This window comes from Heloderma suspectum, chromosome 2, assembly GCF_057233095.1.
Source record: "Heloderma suspectum isolate Gila_16-S chromosome 2, 16-S_ref, whole genome shotgun sequence".
In the NCBI taxonomy this organism is placed as follows: Eukaryota; Metazoa; Chordata; class Lepidosauria; order Squamata; family Helodermatidae; genus Heloderma; species Heloderma suspectum.
In genome coordinates, this window is record NC_139459.1 from 134,831,506 (window position 1) to 134,851,186 (window position 19,681).

The 19,681-nt window shown below is 46.2% G+C and overlaps 1 protein-coding gene across 3 annotated transcripts in view; it reads right to left on the minus strand.

The window, feature by feature from the left end:
• IDUA (alpha-L-iduronidase) overlaps positions 1–19,681 on the minus strand; it is a 68,948-nt gene that overhangs the window by 8,873 nt on the left and 40,394 nt on the right. For all 3 annotated transcript variants that reach the window (XM_084834852.1, XM_084834851.1, XM_084834853.1), the window contains 4 exons: positions 14,751–14,967; positions 12,802–13,011; positions 11,876–11,997; positions 7,417–7,542 (listed from right to left, as the gene is read on the minus strand). In XM_084834852.1, coding sequence (XP_084690978.1) covers positions 7,417–7,542; positions 11,876–11,997; positions 12,802–13,011; positions 14,751–14,967 — 675 coding nt within the window. The remainder of the gene's footprint in view (positions 1–7,416; positions 7,543–11,875; positions 11,998–12,801; positions 13,012–14,750; positions 14,968–19,681) is intronic.

The following is a 19,681-nucleotide window of genomic DNA, read 5'->3' on the forward strand; positions in this document are numbered from 1 at the left end:
TCTGGTGAGGCTCAAGGGAAGACTTCTGGTGGACTTTGATGTAGACACAATTTCCAGGCTGCAGGTTGTGAGACTGTATTGGAAGAATGTTGAAGTGCTTTTTTAAACTTTTTTGCCACTCTAAAGGAAAACTGCACCAAGGTGTTTCTGGTAGAAGCTGAGGAGGCAACATGGAACAAACAGATACACAAACCAACAATAGGTACAACTTTGCTAAAATAACCATGCATGATTGCAGTGTTTAAGCTGAACAAATGTACTGAGCACCTAGGAGCAAATGTTTTATAAAACTGTCAGCCTTGAATTTTTTTAAAGCAAAGTAGAATAAGCCTATGCTCCAGATATGCTCAACAATATCAGAAATACAACAAAACAGAAACAAGCGAAACTGTCTCCCTCCTTTTGGGTGTACATCTTGTGAAGTCTCGTTTATTTATTTATTTATTTAATTTCTATACCGCCCAATAGCCGAAGCTCTCTGGGCGGTTCACAAAAATTAAAACCAAACACACAGCAAAACAATTTAAAATATATAGAACATTAAAACCACAATATAACAATACAACCACAATAAAATCTAGCAGCAGTGCAGGAGTTTAAAATACAGATTTAAAACAGCAAAGATAAAAATTTAGAAAGCTAAAATGCCTGGGAAAATAAAAAGGCATTGCTCATGGCAAGGCTAGATGAAGGAACACATTGTCTGGACTAATTTTGGCTTGTTCAGTTAGGGCATTATTACAAATTCCTTCAGTTGTGTAACCTTTAGTCAGCAATTCACAAAAACATCAAATCTTCTAAGTCTTTGGGGTCTCTGCTTGATCTGACAGTCTTGGGATTAGCTGTCTGCATCTGGCTATCATCTGCTTCTGGGGTAGGATTGCCAGTACCTGCCCTGAGGTCTGGACCTTGAGATCCCCAGCTGGCCTTGAATTTCATCTGCTTCTGGATTGGGCAGCCAGCATCGCTCTATCTGAGAGCACTGTCTCTGTCCCTTGAGGTTGTCTCTTTGAGGGCTGGATCAGCTAGTGCCGGCCTTGGTGCGGGCGTGCATTTGCATTGAGAAGAGTCTCTCCAGGAGCTGATTCCTGTGAGCTTGGCTGCGGTGTGGGAGACAAGCAGTACCTGGTATGGTCCTTTCCACTGTGATTCTATAGTGGATTCTCTTTGGTGCTGCTTTACGTAGACCCAGTCTTTGTCCTGAAGTGGGTGACACTGCTTGCTGACTGGTTCAGACAGGTGTGCGTTCTTAACCCATGAAGGAAAATTACTGACAGCATGCATCTATGCCTGACAATATTTGACCATTTCACTTTGGGCTAATTTTAAATCAGGTACAGTGGGCAATGCAGTGAATATCCTGACTGGTTTTCTTGCAATGATTTCATAAGGGCTTAGTTCATGTTTTTTGCTTGGAGTGGCTGTCATAGCTATTAAAGCTATTGGAAGAACTTTGGTCTATCCAAGTCCTGTATCTGAACTTAGCTTTGCACTTTTATTTTTCAATACTCTGTTTACTCTTTCAACATTTCCTGAGCTTTCATCTAACTAGAAAACAAACAAACAATTACCAGTATGTATTCATAGCCAGCCTGCTTTGGCATCTGAACAAAGTCCATTTCCAAATGCAGGAAGGGTCCTTCTGGGAGGTCTCTGTAACCTTGTTCAACCTTTACAACTTTCCCTATGTTGTAGGTCTGGTAGGCTGAGCAACGTGTACAGACATGGGCCGCTGAGGCAAGAAAATTGGGGGCATATCAATGTTTCTGAATTGTTAATGAATATATGCTCTGGGGCCTACGCCATCTTGGGAACGCCAGAGGGAAAATGCCAAATGCAACCTGCAGGGACTCATTTTTTCTTTTCCAATTTTGGTGCCAAGTTTTGAAGGACAGTTAACTGAGAAAAAGCTAAACAAAAGGGAAGTCAGCCACTAGAGCATGTAAAAATGCTTCGGGCTATGGGACAGAAAGTGTAGCAAGTGAATTGCCTTTAGCTTCAAGAGTGGAGGCTTTGGAATGGCTTTCACATTTTATTATGGCTGGGTGAGCAGGCAACCAAACAAAACATCCAAGAGAGCTACAACACAAAGACCATTTTTTTTTTATAACTGAACCAGAAAAAGTAAAAAACCTCATGTTTTCTCCACAGTTGACCAAAATCATGAACAACACCAAAAGCATAAAGGGAATTAGTGTAGATATTGACAGTTTTGGCTTCAGCTATGTAGCGGGCAGTTTAAGAGCAATGAGCTCAGCTACTTGACCAGAGCAAACGTGAGGGAGAGGAGCTGATTCAGGGCACTCATAAGGAGTTACAACAGCATAGCCAGAAACCAAAGTTTCATCTGTGGCTCACTGACTTGAGCCATCTACAAAGATAATCAGGGCAGTGGCTGAAATTGGAGTATCAAAAAAACAATCAAGTCTACATTGAGTGGACAAAGACACTAAGGCAACACGATCATGAGGTTCACCTTCATCTGGAAGAGGGAGAAAGAGTGGTGGGGTTTAAAGAATAAACAGAACAAACAATAAACAGAAATATGAAACACAGAAAGTAACAGAATCTCATAACGTGTGAGCCTGGCACTAGAAAGATACTGTGTTTTAGACCAAAGAGGGAGAGATTTCACAGCGTGAGGGACCAGGAGCCTTGGGGTGAATGACAAACAAGATTTTCAGACTGCTCAACGAACCTAGCTGCTGCTACAACTGTACAAAGACAGAGGAAAACCTTCAGCAACTCGATCAAGAGAGGCACTAAAATAAGCAACAGGGCATTGTTTAGACCTGTGCTCTTGGGTCAGAACACCAAGGGCACATTTATCTCGTTCATGGCAAACGAGAGTAAAAGGTTTCGAATAGTTTGGCAGACCGAGCGCAGGGGTGGCTGCTAGAGCTTGCTTAAGAGTTGAAAAAACATTTTCAGCATCAGAAGACAAAATACCCCATTACAAGAGAGACTCAGTGATGGGAGTGATGTCTCTTTCTGCTTCAGGTTTAAGTGGGTACTAAGGAACTTTGGATAAGGGTTCAGAAAGATCTACTGTAACTGAAATAGGTTCTGCACTGAGTACATGTCCTACCTCTGTGGGGTGTTGTGCCCACCGAACAGGATTGATTTGGGAAAGAAGTGCAGTTTCCTCTTGTGTGAGAATGGGAAACTGTGAGGAAAACTCTGCAGTGGGATTAGAGAAAAGGTCTTCAGCTTCTAGGTCTTTGGCTCCTGGAACCTCAAGATCGACTCCATCATGAGTATAATAAATCTTGCATTTTTAGGCAACATAGGAGATCTCGGCCTGGAGTGGTTGTGCTCAAAAGAAAAGAATGTTCAACAGATAATGGCCTTAGTGATAAAGAAAGGGGCTGTGTGACTGCTCTTTGGCAGAACCTGTGCTTATACTTGCGCTTGGGCCTGTTCCAAGCTTGTCGAGGTTGGAGCAACATGAGATCTCTTTCTTCCTCACTAAGTCCATTTAGCTCTGACATAGGATAAGGGGTGGCTTTCTCTTAGGGAGGTCAGCCAAACATCGAAACATGGGTGTCAGACCAGTCATTGGTGGTGCGCTATTCAGGCTTGCATTTCCTTGTATTTTTCTTTTAGCTTCTGACTAAAAAGAATTTCAGGATACTAGCTGGAAATGTTTTTCCTGTGGAGACCTCCTCTAACCAATTAAAATGCAGACCACTAGGTGTCAGGTGTTCTGCTGCCGCGGCTTTCTGAAACTCCTTTGAGATGGATTTTTTTTATCCATGTCAAAGGTTCCTACAATTCAAACTGTTTACTGGCATTGTCTTGGGTATAAAAATTCAATTTTTCCAGAAACTTGCATGTTTGTTCCTCATGCTGCATGTGCATGAAATAGGCTGGGGTGCCTTTGGGATCTGTTAGCTCAAAAGTGCGCTTTTGAACTAACAGATCCTATAGGATTAACCAGAGAGACCTCCAAAGACACAGAAAGGGGGGGAATATACAGCTCATCAGGGTGATGCCGCGTGCAGAGACGCAGAAGAGTTAATTGCTGCAATCACAGCCCTTGTGTTCCAAGAAAACTAACTTGCCGTTGTCTCAGGTGCGGCTGCCCCAAATCCAGACTCCAAACACACTTCCTCGTTTTTTTCCTTCTAGCCTCAGGGCTTTCGAAGGGCGGCAGGCAGGGTGCCTATCCAGGACCTCAAACTCACCAGGACATACCTGGTTTGTCACCAGACACAATCATATGACAATGGCCGACGTGGGTAACACAAGACAGGTCTCCTAAACAGTAACAGATCCTCCCAATTAACCGGACCAGAACAGTTCCCCAGTTACAGACCCGTGACAAAAACAGATAGAAACAGAGAAGAAATGAACATGAGCTTCAAGAGCTCAATAGCTGTGAAAGCTGGAAGCGAAATCTGCAGCGCTGGAAAATCACCTCAGGAGACCAGGAGGTTCAAAGGACCTCAATAGGTGCCATTCCCGGTGTCCCGAAGGGGAGGAGGGGTGCTTCCTTCGTGACAAGTCTTTCCACTTACTGGGCTATCTCGGTGGGCCCTCTAGGTTTGTCAAAGAAATCTTAAACAGCATGATGAGCATTCACTTCTTTGTTGACAGAAAACAAAAAAAGCAAGCAAGCATATGTACGAGGAGATTCCTACAAGCATCTTGTAAGGAGGTTCTCCCCCAACACAGTTAAAACAAAGCGTTTATACTTTGAATGACAAGGCACAGCTATGGCGGCCTCTGGGCCAGTGGCCAGGATTGTTTGCCAGTAAGTCAGCATCCCGGGCCAGTGGCTGGAATGTTTTGAGCAAAGGTCAGCAGTGTCCCTTTGACTCAGTGCGCAAGTCACGCACGTGCAGTAAGGAGTGAGGTTGTTGAGTTCAGAGCTGAAACACCACCAGAGTTGAAGCTGCCTTATACTGAGTCAGATCATTGGTCCATCTGGCCCAGTGCTGTCGATACTGACTGGCAGCGGCTTTCCGGGGTTTCTGGCAGGAGATTTTTCAGTCCGACCTGGAGATGTCGGGGATCAAACCTGGGACCTTTTGCATGCAAAGCAGGTGCTCTGCTAGTGAGCTATGGCTCCTCCAATGTCCATGTTACTGTTGGTGTGTGAGACTGCAGAGTGCATCTTTGTGCTTCCTCCTTAGCTCCCCACTCCAGGATCTCTTCAGCTAAGACAGTGCTGGCAGAGCAATGTAGCAAACTGGAAGTAGCAGCTGTGAGGGCCGCTCTTACACGCACTAACCACAGCCCTGTGCAACTCTTTTCACCCTCCACTAGAACTTGGGATATTGCAAGCATTTGAACAGGGGTGTTTGCAAAAGCAAGCACCCCTGCTCAGATGCTTCCAAGCAGGATCATGGGGAGTACAGCCCTGCTCGCAACTTGCCTTGGCCCCGCAAACCCCCTCCATCTGCTCCCCAACCACTGACCTGGTTTGGGAAAGAACTGACCAAGAGATCTCTGGGCAGGGAAAGGCGGCAGGAGCTCCTAGCTGAGTGTCTTTTCCTACCAAGGTCTGGGACCACCAGTCCAAGAATCTCCGGTGGGAAACGGATGCTATGTGCATCGTCTGCAAGGGGGAAAAGGCCTCGGAGCATTTGAATCAAATGCTTACAAAGTGTCTTGAGCTTTTGTGAGCACTTGATCAGAATGCTTGCAAAAGCTCAGCTCTTTCAGGGGGAACAGTGGGTTGCTTGTGTATCTCTAACAAGAGGCCAAGCACAGACTCGGCCCAGTACAGACTGCTGATATCAGCAAAAGCTTTTCTGTTTGCTTCTTCAGCTATTAGCTCTGTTCCTGCTGGAGTCCACCAGATTCCAACCCAGCCTTTGTTTAGGCGCCAGAGCTGTGGAAATCAAAAGCTAGCAATGCCACCATTTTGGGTCAGAAAGGCAAGAAAAGGGGCAAACAGATTAACTTCCTTTAAAAGGGGAAACTGGCCCTTTAACAGGGTAATCTGATGCCCTTTTACTCAGAAGTTAGTAATTCTGCATTGAAGGGGGCTCACTCCCAGGTACATCTGCACAGCAGAGGTGGGGAACCTTTTTCAGCCTGAGAGCCAAATTGGTTCTGAGCAAGCATGTCTGGAGTCATATGCCCTCAGTGGGTTGTGGCCCCACAGCGTGATTGCCCACCCACATACACATACACACACTGGCAGGGTTCACACAACGCACTAACCCACTCTCCGTGGTTGAGTGTGGGTTGTTGTTGAACCATGGGTTGTTTGTTGAACGTGTTGTCTCAACGCAGCACGTTTTCTGCAGTGTGGCTTGTTAACTATGCAGTGTGGCTTGTTAACCACCCTGAACAATCCAACGACAAACCATGGGTTCTCAAGGTGGCTAGTTCGAGAAAAATAAGCCACATTGCATGGTTAACAAGCCGCACTGCCTTCAGACAACACGTGTGACCCCAGCCTCTTACTTACATATTCATTGCCCCCCACAAAAGGCTTTTGAAATCCTGATTGCAGCAGGGGAGGGGTGATTTTTGAAGAAGAGGTCACTGTGTCAGGGAGGTTAGCTCTTCCCCCTTAGCAGCCACCCCCCAAATGCCCCCCTCACTGCAATCAGGCTTTCAAAAAGTCCCTATTGGAACCAGTGGAGGCTCTTAAAAAGACTTAATGCAGCGTGGGCAGAAGCAGGGTGCAGAGGATTGCACCTAATATAGGTGCAGGGTATTGCAGCCTACAAAGGGCAATCTGCAGCAATCCGCCAAACATGATCTTCCTTCTCTGTAGTGAAGCCAAAGATCAAGGATCCTGGTACAGAAAGTGCTGCAGCAGCCCCTTCACCAGAGGCAATCTGCAGCGTGATGCACAGCGCAGTCCCTCTCTTGATGAGAGCTTTACCAAGAGAGAGGGAGGATTGCCATGTTGGTTTTTTTCAGCAAAAGGCATCCTTCTCTAGGGGAAGCTGCTCTTTTATAGAAAATTATGCACACCTGTTCTCCCGGTCATGCTGTGGGAGTGTTTTTTCATGAGACGGCATTCTACCCCGTGTTCCACTACATGCAGCCAGACGTGGTGTGACTGAGGCACAAATGTACTTCCTTGGTGAGGACTAGATCGTAAGCCAGGCTTTCAGAGCGGCTGGGAAGCTGGTGCTTCTCCTTGCCAGCCTCAAACTGTTTTGACGGATACTCTAAAGGAGGCATATCTGCAGCAGGATGGGAGAAGAGAACAGGCCTCTGGCGCACAGCAAGGAAAAGACCCCCTCGGATCAAATAATAGATCTGTGTTGCCGATAGAGTGGTTTACGAGAACAAAAGCATTGTGGGAGCTGTCTGAAACACACCAAGCATCCCAAACTCCAGGGTTCCAAGTCGGGCTCAGAAAAACAAGCAAGCAAAATATTTGTTTTGAATCTGACTGCACTTTCCTCAAGCGTAAGCAAACAGTCGATAGGACATGGTGCCCACCTGATTGGGAGCAGAGAGAGGCTTTGCACAGATATGGACGAGGAAGACAGCCGGGACAGGGAGCTCTCGTTTCAGCATCAAATGGCCTTCTGCAGGAAGTGGAAATGGCCCTTTCATCACTGGGCCCTACAACACAAAATAAAATACAGTACAAGAATGCTGAACAGCTCCCAAGAAGCAGCTTTTCTACAGCGACCCATGGCTTTTCCACACTAAAAAAGGTAAAGTGTCCCCAGCCAGTCGTATCCGACTCTAGGGTGCGGTGCTCATCCCCGTTTCTAAGCCAAAGAGCCAGCGCTGTCTGAAGACACTTCCGTGGTCATGTGGCCAGCATGACTGAACACCGAGGTGCACGGAATGCTGTTACCTTTCCCGCCGAGGCGGTACCTATTTATCTACTTGCAATTTCTTGCTTTTGAACTGCTAGGTTGGCAGGAGCTGGGACTGAAGACGGGAGCTCACTCCGTCACGCAGCACTCGGGTCTCAAACTGCTGTCCTGCCGACCTCCGGTCTGCAGTTCAGCGTCTTAACCACTAAGCCACAGCGGCCCCTTTCCACACTAAGCTATTATTAATATCCATGCAGATATGACAGGGAATATTATCTGGGGCCCACAGGACACATGATACAGTTCCACTGTTACAGTTAAGCAACTCTCAGACTAATCAGTGCCTGGGTGGGAGACCATTCAGTAGCTCTGAGGTAACTGTTCTGCACTTTCTGAAGGAAGAGAGGGTAAATCAGAAATAAATCAGCCTGGTTAAGGTGGATCAGAACCAATTGTCTTGTACTGTTTTCCTTCACAGGGGAAATATACTTATAGGAAGGAACTCACACAAAATTCATCATGTCAGCATGCAAACCCTACAGTGGATTGTTTGGGGGAGAGATCTCGGATTAGCATACTTGACTCCTGTGCTCAGATACAATTCCTTACAATCCACATGGATTCTGCATCCTGACATAATATTTTTCATGTGCATTCCTCCACGGAAAAATGGGGGCATGCCAAAATCGACCCTTACACTTAACTGTCAGAGACTAAGGGTAGCATCCAGCGGGGCCCTACCGCTGGCTGTGAGCACCGCCGGTTCCTGGTATATGCGCAGCTGGCCCTGGTGGTGCATGCGCAGCTCTACCACTGGTGGCAGCAATGTAGTGCTTCCGAGGGCAAGCCCCCAAACGACCGGAAACTCAGGTTTCTCGAAGGGGTAGGTTGCACTTTCCAGAAACCTGAGTTTCTGGTTGTTTGGGGGCTTGCCCCCAGAAGTGCTACATCGCCACGGACAGTGGTAGGGGCCACATGCGCACCACTGGAAGCCACATGCACACCAGGAACCAGCGGTGCTTGACGCCAGCGGCAGGGTCCCATTGGATCCTACCCTAACGTGACCACTTTTCCCACAGGGGTGATTTGTTTTATTTATCTCTTTCCAGAAATTATGCTCACGTGTTCAGTCAAAGTGTGAGCAGGGAGTGTGAGTCGGTGCAGCCCTCTCCCTACTCACACCTTGATTGCACACACGGGTGTAATTTCTGAAGAGGGCTTTTATTACCTTTATATCCCACCCTTCCTCTAACAAGCTCAGGAGGGCGTACATGGTTCTATACTCCATTTTATCTTCATAACAACCCTGTGAGGTAGGTTAGGCTGGGAGGGTGTGACTGGCCCATGGTCAGCAAGTGAGCTTCGTGGCTGATTGGCACTTTTGGAAAAAGGAGAAAACTCCAGAGGCTGAACAATTATTAATTTGTTGGCCCAATGAGTTTTGGAAAATCCTTCCGCAGGGGCACGTTTTCAGCAATGATTTACCAGTGGCAGGCACACTTCAGTGATGCTTCACCCTTGCAGAAATGCCCCTGTAGGCTGCTTTAAACAATTTCCCTCCCAACTGGTCTTCAAAACCAGAAGTAAGCCTGGTAACATCCCCAAAGTATGGAGCAGAGTGTGGTTTGCAGAGGACAATTGGCAGGCACAGAAGGGGTTAAGCACCACTTATACCCATCAGTTCCTCCCCTCATTTCTCCCTGTTCTTACATTAGTGAACCTGTGTTTGGTGAAATAACTTTTAGTTCCACCCTTAGCCATTTTTAAAAAAATAAAAAATAAAATGTGAAAATATCCACTGAGCAGGGCTCAGCTTTCTTGCAAGGGGGACCAGTGGGGCACATCCTCCCCAGTGTTCAGGTATGCGCTTACAGAGGAATATCAAGAAAAGATCAAAAGCAGAACAAAAGTGGTGGCCTTGCTTGCTAAGATATTCTTACTACAAATATTTATGCAGCCTCCTCAGCATACTGTGGAGTCAGCTCTACAAAAAAAGTTTGATCCTGCAGGGAGCAAACATCTGGACAGCATAAAAAGGATGAAACAAGTTTGGACAACTCCATCTCTTAAGGAACTGGATACTAGAGACATAAATAATAGGTAAGTGGAAATGGAGGGGAAAGATGGGGAAGGGGAGTCCTCTCCCTCATTTTAGGGACCCTTCTGTGGTCTTACACGCTTACATAGGTTTTTATATCACTTTAACTGTTGTGGCTTTCTCCCAAAGTATCCTGGGAACTGGAGCTTGGTGAAGGTGCTGACAGTTCTCTATTAGAGAGCCCTAGCTTGGAACTACAGTTCCCAGAGTTCCCTGAGAGGGAATTAGTATTATGCCAGTGTAAGTCTGGAGTGTAAGTCTTGTCTTGTGATAACACCACATTTAGTCCTACGAGAAAACGTCACACAACTTTTACTGCAGGAGATGGGGAGGATTCCTAAGATGGGGGATGGGACAGGGAGTTCCAGCTATAATCTATCAGGCAAAAAGCCACTGTAACTAGTCCCTCCCTCCTATACCAGAGTGCCATGAAGACATTCAATAAAGGTGAGGAGGACCCAGGTGATTGGAAGGGGCAGAGGGGGAGAAGAGGAAAATGATTAGCAGCTGGAGGAAAAGGGCCCAAGAGTGCTGGCTCCCCTCAGGGCCCGAAATACTTCTCAAGGAAAATACTAATTGCCTCAAGGGACGGAGCAGCAAAACAAGCTCCTAACATGATCAAGGAGGTTAGAGCACATTTCCAATGAGGAAAAGCTCAAGTGTTGGGGCTTTTTAAGGGGAAAAAAGGACTCACTGCAATCCTAAGCATCTTTACTTTGAAGTAAGCCCCCTGTGTTCAATGGGACTTACTCCCTAATACTAGGATCTCCAACATGGTGCCCATCAGCAACGATGTGCCCAAGGTACCTCTCTTGGCTCCCACAGACTCCCTGCCCTTCCTGATTTTTATTTTATTTCTTAAGATTTTTGCAATTAATCATTTTTAATTGGGATGCTGCGAGTGCTGCAAAGTGAAGTGCTGCCCTCCAGTGTCATCTTTGTGTTCAAAAGAGTGGTTTTGTGGTTCGGAGCTCAGACCCCACCTACGCCTTGTACCTAGTTTCTTGAGGAAGTTACTTATCTTTTCGTCTCACCAGTTTGCCTTCTGGGAAATGAGTGTTTTGTGACTAGCCACCATAACAGCCATTTTATGAATGGTGAAGCCCCACCCCCATGGCAGCCATTTTGTAAGAGTGCCCATGACATTCTCTCAAATTCAAAATCTGCATATTGATACAAAAAGGTTGGGGACCGCTGTTCTAATTAGTGTGTTTAGGATTGAAGCCTAAATCAGGGTATGATAAAGGCATATAAAATTATGAACATTGTGAGACAGAGTAGAAGGAGGGATTTTTTTGTCCCTGTCTCACAGTACTAGAACTTCAGGATCACCTAATAGATTTAGGACAGACATGACTCAATTACAGCTAAATGGAACCTCATTTTACAGAAGCAGTATACCTGTGCTACTGGGGATATCTAATGCTAGAGACAAACAAGAAAAGAGCAGCCTTCAGCATCATGTCCGGCTTGTGAGCTCCCAGTGGCATACAGCTGGCTACTAGTGGAAAGCGAATGCTGGGCTTGGTGGATCTGGGTCTGATCCAGCAGGCCAGGACTTATGTTCAGCAAGGATGGAGTGCGAACTCTGCGAGGCAAGGGACCAATACAACATCATCCAGAAGAATGTGTGGGGAAGTGTGTGAGGGAGAAGATGGTCTGATGGGTGAACACAAAGCCCAAGGAAACGAGAAACGGTGCTCTGAGGAGACATCGCCTCTGCAGGAGGGAGAGAAATCTGGCTTTACCATTTTTTAGCCTTACGATTACAATGTGAGCTTAAAACTTTTAGGACCAGAGAGCAAGTCCCACTGAACATCATGGGATGCCTTTCGTTTCTTGTGTGTGCGTGTGCGTTTTTAATAATGCTGTTATAAAGAAGCCTTTGGGGGGGGGGTGTTACATGCATAATATAGGGATGCATGGCTGCAATTTTAAGCTCCGCTGAACTCAGTGGGATTTGCTTCTGTGTAAATGTCCATTGGATTGAATTGCAGATTGCATGTGTAGCCATTTCACCAACAGATTATACCTCGGCATTTCTTATCTGTTCCAGTTGTGCCAGAGAAGGAAAATCTGGAGCTCCCAGTTTCTTCCACTGCAAATATGGATTGGTCAAGTAGTTATCCAAGTAGTACGTTACATATACAAGTTCTTCGGGAAGACAAAGGGAAAGGAAACATTCAAAGTTTGTTTCTAGTTCAGCATTGAGTCAGAGACTGGCCCTGTTCAGACGTCCACATGGGAAGGGTGGTTAGGGTAACTACGGGTGGGTGGGTAGCGAAACCATGATGCGCGCACCCATCACATGACCGGTAACCATGTGGTACCGCGTGGTTCCTGTAACCACCCCCCCTCCCTAGTTACCTTAACCATCCTCCCACCACTGGTGATCCCAGAGGCCTGTGCACTGTGAAAACGTGCGCGCTGGCCTCTCCAGCTGTTCCAATGCTTTAGCGACCATAGAGAAAGTCTGTGCCAGCTAGAGTGTCGCCCAAAGTAGCAGATGCTGTAGGCTGCCATCTCTATGGTCGTGGCCTGTAACCCCCTCGGAGGCCATTTTAACCACTGGGGAGCATGAAAGACATCATGGTAAGCCACTGGGGGCCCCTTAACGCTGCTGCAGGGGGGTGGTCCCGGAACCACGGTTAGTGGGTTTTTCTCCCCCCATACAACACGCAAACACGTGGTTCGCGCAAATTCCCTAACCATAAAGGCTTTGCATCACATGTGAATAGGGCCACTGTGTCTTTCAAATATAGACCCGGGTTGCACATCTTAAAGCAACCCAAAGTTCGTTAACCGTGGGTGGTTTTGAAGGTGCTCGAGCACGGTATCTTTATTTGGGTTCCAAAGGGTGGATTTGTGTTTTGGAGCTCAGGCCCCACCTCTGCCTAGCTGGCTGGGAAGACTGAGTTAGACAAATAGTCTCTGTACTGGTCACAGCTCCAATCTTACCTTTATCTCTGGGGTAGCTGGTTACATTCATTGTCACGGCACTGACGTTTGAGGATGTCTGGTTATCAAGGCTGGAATAGATCAATATGGAGGCCTGCCAGCTGTCTACCAGCTGTATCTCGGCAGGCTTGTGCAGACTGGCAAGTACTCCAAGAGTACTCGGGTCTTCTGATCCACGGCTGTCAATGATGGCAGAGACTTGCTTGTCCCCTACGCAAGTGGGAGAAAAAACTGAATAAAAAAGGCTTTATACAAGAACTGTCTATTGGCGCATTTGAAGTATTTTATCGTTGCTCTAAAGACAGCGGCCAGAAGGGCCGTAGCTCAGCAGTAGAGCGCCCACTTAGCATGCTGAATCTCCAGGTAGGGCTGGGGGGAGACCCCTGCCTGGAACCCTGCTGGCGAGTGTAGACAACAATAAGCTGGAGGCGGGCCAATGATTCGACTTGGTGTAAAGACAGCTTCCTATGTTCTATTTGGTTTCAAACTAGGTGGCACTCAACTCAAAATGGCTAGTGGAGCAATCAAGGCTGACTAAGTACTTAATTGTTTGGTTACATTTGGATCCTGTTCATCCTTCAAGAAGTTCAAAATAGCATTGTAGCTCCACGATGGTCTTCTGGGTTGGCCAGGCTGAGAAACAGTGACCTGGGTAAGGTCGTTCAGTCAGCAGGGTGACCCTACGTTCATACTGTCCAGTGTGTTTCTGTCTGTATTACTCTGTTGCAACTGGCGGGTAATAGAAATTGGTGTAAATCTGCAGCCGCTCAGGCTAAGTCTATGGACTAATAATCTTATAACACATGAAACCCTTTCATGTGCACCATTCCAGCTGATTTGCTTTTGAATTCTGCTTCTGGAAGCCATTATTTACTCTGTGCATGGGTAAAACAATGACATGGATGCAGCTGTTTAGCCCTGCATTGAAAAAGAGGAGCTGGAAGGTCTAGGCCTAGGTCAGGGGCCCAAATGCAGCCTGCCTGGGGTCCCAATCCAGCCTTCTGTGGTTCCTCAGGAGGCCCCACCCCCTTTCCCCCATCCACTGATCATTTGGTGGCTTCCTGGCTTTTGTGCTGTTTTCCCCCTTTTCTAAAAGGTTGAAATGCCTCTCCTAAGGCCTAGCCACTGGCAGGAAGAGCTTTAAGCTGGTAAACATGCTGGTGTTTTCTGCATTCTGGCCTCATCCCCTTTTGCCTTCAGCCCAACCCGCCACTTGAATGGGGCCCCCAAGGGCTTCTCTGAAATTGAATTCAACACCCCCGGCCTAGGATGAAAAGGCAGAGGACTAGGAAAGGAGGCAGAAGGAGGTTTATCACTGGAGCAGCCGAGCGGAAGTTAAGAGCTTCGGACGGTTGGAAGGAGGAGCTGTCCAGCGGAGTGAGGGGAAGCGAAAGGCACAGGGAAGAACCTGTGAGGGAAAAGGAACACCGAAAGAAAGAATGGGCAGAGAGGTCTGCATGGCCTAGACCTGCAGATGTGAGAAGCCCTGAAGTGCCTGTGATTTCAATACAAATATCTTCGGCTGGAGGCCTCTGGTCTTATTCTATTGGTCCCCCTCTCTGTTTCTCAAAAAGTAGCCCTCAAACCCTATGTCTTGCCTCTCTCCAAGCAGCCATTTCCCTGCTGTTAGTGTAGCTACTAGCACTCCACCCCAGCCACCACATTTCTTTCCAAGGTATTGTGCACAGCGTGTGCTAGGTCTGAAGGAAACATGGCGGCGAGGACTAGGTTGTGGGGGAATGACTCCAGGCAGCACGTTCAAAGGACAGACGATGGTCCCTCGGGTAGTGAGCGAGCTTATACTTATACTCCAGTTTGGTTGGATTAACACCGCGGGCCAGTGAAAAACACTCCACTCCTCTGTTGAATTTGAAAAACAACCTCTTTTGTTCCTGTGCCTGGGAAGTGGGGTTAGTGTTTTTTTTTTTTAGAACAAGTGTTTGCTGTACCTAGCAGAGCCAGCAAGCCCATCACTGTGAGCACAGGCTTCCTCACCCTCTGGACGTGGGGGGGCTTTGTGTTGTTCATCTGGAAGCGTGCCGTCAGCGTCCTCTGGGTGAAGTAGTAGGGATAGTAGTTCATAAATGCATTGTCATTGCTCAGCAGGGTGTAGTTGATGGTGTTGTTGGCTTGAGCAATCAGTAGATTTTGATGTTGGGCAATCACCTGGACAGAAAAGGAGCGGCATCTTTGACACTGAGCGTACGTTACCGTTTTAGCCCCAGAAAACACGATACTTCAGCAGTGTTGAACCTCTTTCAGCCCAAGGGCCAAATTCAGTTTCAGAGGAGCTCCTGGGGGCCGCATTCCAGGGGTGGGCGGGGCCAAACGCAAAAGGGGGCAGGGCCAAAATACCAGTAATGCCAGTATATTTTAGCTTAGTGCTCTTATTTTATTTTATTTCATTAATTTATTTTATTTACTATACTTTCGAACCGCCCAATAACCAAAGTTATCTCTGGGCAGTTTACAATATATTAAAAGCATGCAGTGCAAACATGAAAACAAATAAAACCAGTGCAGAATAAACCCAAGATAAAATCAGCAGCAGAAGAGAGTACTAAAAGCACTACAAACGGTTCTTAAAATGCCTGAATAAAAAGGCACTGAAAAGACCACAACATAGGCACCAGGCAAGATTCTCTGGGGAGAGCAAAGTTCCAGAAAAGGGGTGCCACCATTATAAAGGCCCTCTCCCTTATAGCCATCAGCCTTGCCTCATCTGATGGGGGCACCTGGAGGAGGCCCTCAGACAATGATCTTAATATTTAATGTAACTATGTCTTTCCCCCAACATTCAGTTTTTACTGAAAGTCATTTGGGGGATGGAATTTATGGCCAGTAACTAGGCCTTAGGAGAGGCATTTCATCCTTTTAGAATGGGAAACACCCCCCCCCCCAACACACACACACGCCAGGAACCCATGAAAGAATTGTGGTCAGGGGAAAGGATGGGGCCAGAAGAATGGGGCATGTTTGTCTCGGAAACCCTAGTGGGCCTGAGGTTTAACATCCCTGAGATACATGGAATAGGGCTGTACTGTACCATACTGGGGAGTTAAGATTCTTGCCAACCATCTCACAGCAGGACAAAACCATTATTTAGATTTCAAATGATTATATAGTGTAACCAGGGCTGTCTGTACTTAATCAAAATTAAGCACTAAGGTAACCCGATTCTGTGACCTGCATAAATTAAGCAGCTTTGCTTGTTTTCCCTTATTTTGCGTAACTTATTCTGCAATTGTACTCTTATTCTGCTTTTGCTAGCAATGAGGAGGAGCGAAGAACTATACAGAGCACTGAAGCTCCTATCATTCTAGCTGTGGAACACCTATTCAACAATGTCTTTGGTTTCTGGGATTTCAGCAGGCATTGAGGAACTGGGTATTTTCAAGTAGATCTTTGCAACCATAAGGACTAGAAAGCTGTGTGTGTGTTTTAAATAAAGGATGTCAGCTGTATTCTGGGCCCAGTATCACATTCTGTAGCTTTTCTGTGCTTCTGCGGGATCATAGACAAATCCCTGAGCACCACACTTTAAGAGTGGAATCACAATTTTATTTTCTACTGACTCGTTACTTCCACCCTCACCCAGTACAGTTGATAATTCACTGATATGTATGTCTGGCTATGGAAGAAATTAAATCTATGTACAGGATGCAAAGCTCTACCGTGGATATCTTGAAAATAATAAATGCACCATCAAAATTTAGCATCAGGATCCACTCAGAAGCTCTAGTTGACCTAATTCCTCAGCTTTGCTAAAATTAGGAACTTAAGAGGAGGATTGCAGTGGTGTAACTAATCAGATGTAAAAGGATTAGTGCTCCATGCCAAAATACACAGAGCAGCAGGTTAGTTTTTAAAGCGTTTCCAACTCTGCCTAAGGGAGTTCTGAAAAAATGCTTTTAAAATCAGGAACTGAGGAGTTCAAGTAGCACTGAATGAGGATCAGGATTGCACAACAAGGATGGCTATTGCCAACTCTGATCATTTTTAGTGCTATTATGGCACAATCCTATGCATGTTTAGAGAGAGAAAAAACTCCTACAACTCCCAGCATCCCCCAGCCAGCACTGGCCAGGGGATGCTGGGAGTTATAGGACTATTTTCTGTCTAAACATGCATACGATTGCACCCTTCATTTACTACATGTATATGTAACTGAAAGAAACACCCATTCTTCACCTTCCCTTCATTTCCTCCCATTCTCTGAGACACATAGGATTTGAATTATAGATTGTAAGCTCCTTGAGGCAGGGACCTGCCCTCTTTATTTTGTAAAGGTTTTTTTGTATGTGTGTGAACTGCCCAGAGAGCTTCTGCTATTGGGCAGTACAGAAATGAAATGAAATGAAAAATAATAAATAAATAAAGTGAGTGCCATGCACACAGATGGTGCTACATACATAAACAATAGTAGCAAAATGACTCTCATGACCATTAGGAGGGGTGACAACGGACAGCCTGAATATTACAAGAACCTGGAGTATGTGTGTTCAAATGCATGTGTTCATGTGCGTGTGCGCACTGTGGAGACAGACGTCTTAAATCCTCCTACAGGTTCCACAGCAGATGGAATTCAGGACCTTGCATCAGTGATGGAGGGCAGATTTTGCTTCATTCAAAATGCAGGGCTTTACTTTGCTTTATAGCAGGGGTGGACAACTTCGGGAGGTTGTGTGAGTAGGGATGTACAGATTTTAAAATTCGTTCTGTCCGCATTTTGTGGATTGCCAGGTGCCTTTTGTTCCATCGTCTGCTCATTGATGGAATCAGATTTTTTCCAATTTCCCACATCTGCACAACTTTGCATTTGCACCAATTCGCATTTGTGCAACCCCCCTGAAATGTGCATTTTCATACTTTAGTCTATGAAGGAAATGCGCATTTTTGTCCAGTTTTTTCAAAAATTACATATTTTTCTACAACTCAATTTGCATAAAATTCCAGAAAGCAAAAACAACAACAACAATGGTCCTCAAGTCCGTGGAATCCATGCGACTTGGGAAAAAGCCGGTCCGCTGTGGAATCCTCAGGTTGGAGTCATGGAAATCCGAACTCATTTGATTCCGTTGCAGATTTCTCTGACATCCCTAGGTGAGGTTGAGGCCACCCCTGGCCGTGTCCACCACCATCTTCAGTCCCCAAACCCCTAGTTATCACCACATGTGGTCATTGGGGACAAAAAGTTGCCCACCCCCAGGCTCAAATGTGATAAAATCTTGGGAACTAGCTTTTATAGACAGGCAAGTGGGGATCCATAACAACATGTTGTAGTGTATCCTCAGCCCCTTACAGGTCTGCTCCTGTACAGGGCTCCAGTCAGCCTGGACCAGGAGCGGGGATGGTTTCAGGAGGGAAGGAAATGAAACCATTTTTCTTTCCCACCTCCTGCAGTTTTCCCCTGCTGTGCTATAAAGTGCTAACAGGCTCAAGCTCAGGGCTGGCTGCCAACCCCAAACCTAAGCACTCCATTGGTATACATGATATGTATAATTATTATTTTTTGGTGTTTTTATCCCACTCTTCAGATGAAAAGAGGTCTCAGAGAAGCTGATGAAGATCAATAATAGAAAAATAAAACAACAAACTATTAAAGGCTTTAGAAAAGTCTGTTTACAGCGCTCTATGGACCATGGTCTATCTTCTACCCACCATTGCTCTAAGAGGATACAGGGAGCAAAAGCATGTGAAATGTTTCCAGGATTCTGTTAACAGAGTATTCCAGAAGCCGCTGACTTGCACAGATAACTGTTTCCATGGGCTGTGTAACTTTGGAGGGAGCTACTGCAATGCTGGGCCTAGCAAGTATCTATGTACACAATAGCTAGTGTTCTCTCTGGCTCAGAACGCATCCCAGAAGCACATTGCCTCCCCCCACAACCTGCAGACCAACTTGGAGAGGAGAACAGCTAAAAGTATCTGCGGTCCTTCTCTTCATTTGGCAGAATAGCGAGTAGCAGAGCATATAGTACCACGAACATTGTTCAATATCTGTGTAGGTTACAAAGATATAGTGTGCATGCTGTGGGGAGACTACGGGAATTGTCCTTTCCCCTTTCCTCTGTCCTGAAACCTGCCCTAATTATGCTGGTACACACAACAGGGAACTGAGACTGACTGTGGCTCCTGGCTGCAGGTGAATGCAGCGTCAAATATATTTGATACTAGAGAATATATGAAGGGACCATTCGCTTCTCAGTAGCCACATTTTGCTTTCTCTGAGCTAGCTCCAAAAAGTCTCCTGTCAAGACCTCAAGTGAGGAGCCTGGCAGCAGCAGCGCTGTGTATCAACATGGGAAATGATGCCATCTTGTGTTTATTACATGGCAAGACTGGATTTCCAGGGTTACATTTTTGGTTTGCAATGTTGAGCAACCATTTCCATAGCCGACTGCCTACATACAGTTAATCTTCACTGTGGTCATTTTCTAGCCTCATGTTATGAAAATTCTATGCATAGGGAACTTAAAAAAAAAAGATTACTAACATGGTAAGACATTCCAATTTTCAGTCTCCCTCCTGCAGCCTGAAGTGGTACAGCCCAGCAAGAAATGGATCATATGAGGTTGCTGATCATGAGTCCCCCTCCCCCCGCCCATGCCGCTCCTGGATGATGCCTGTGACAAGCAACACAACTTCTCCACTCATCTGTGTGTGCACGATTTTGCAACTCTGTGCATGCAGGCACGTGCATGTAAAATTCCTACTTTATTTCCTCTCCCAGAAGCTGAGAACGCTCCTTTTGTGCTACTCAAATGCCGGAGTGCTCAGGTAGCTCTTTAAGAAAACAACTGTGGCAAGCACAAACTAAGTTATCCCCTCGCTCTACAACAGGGGTTCAGAACCTCGTTCAACCCGAGGGCCAAATTCC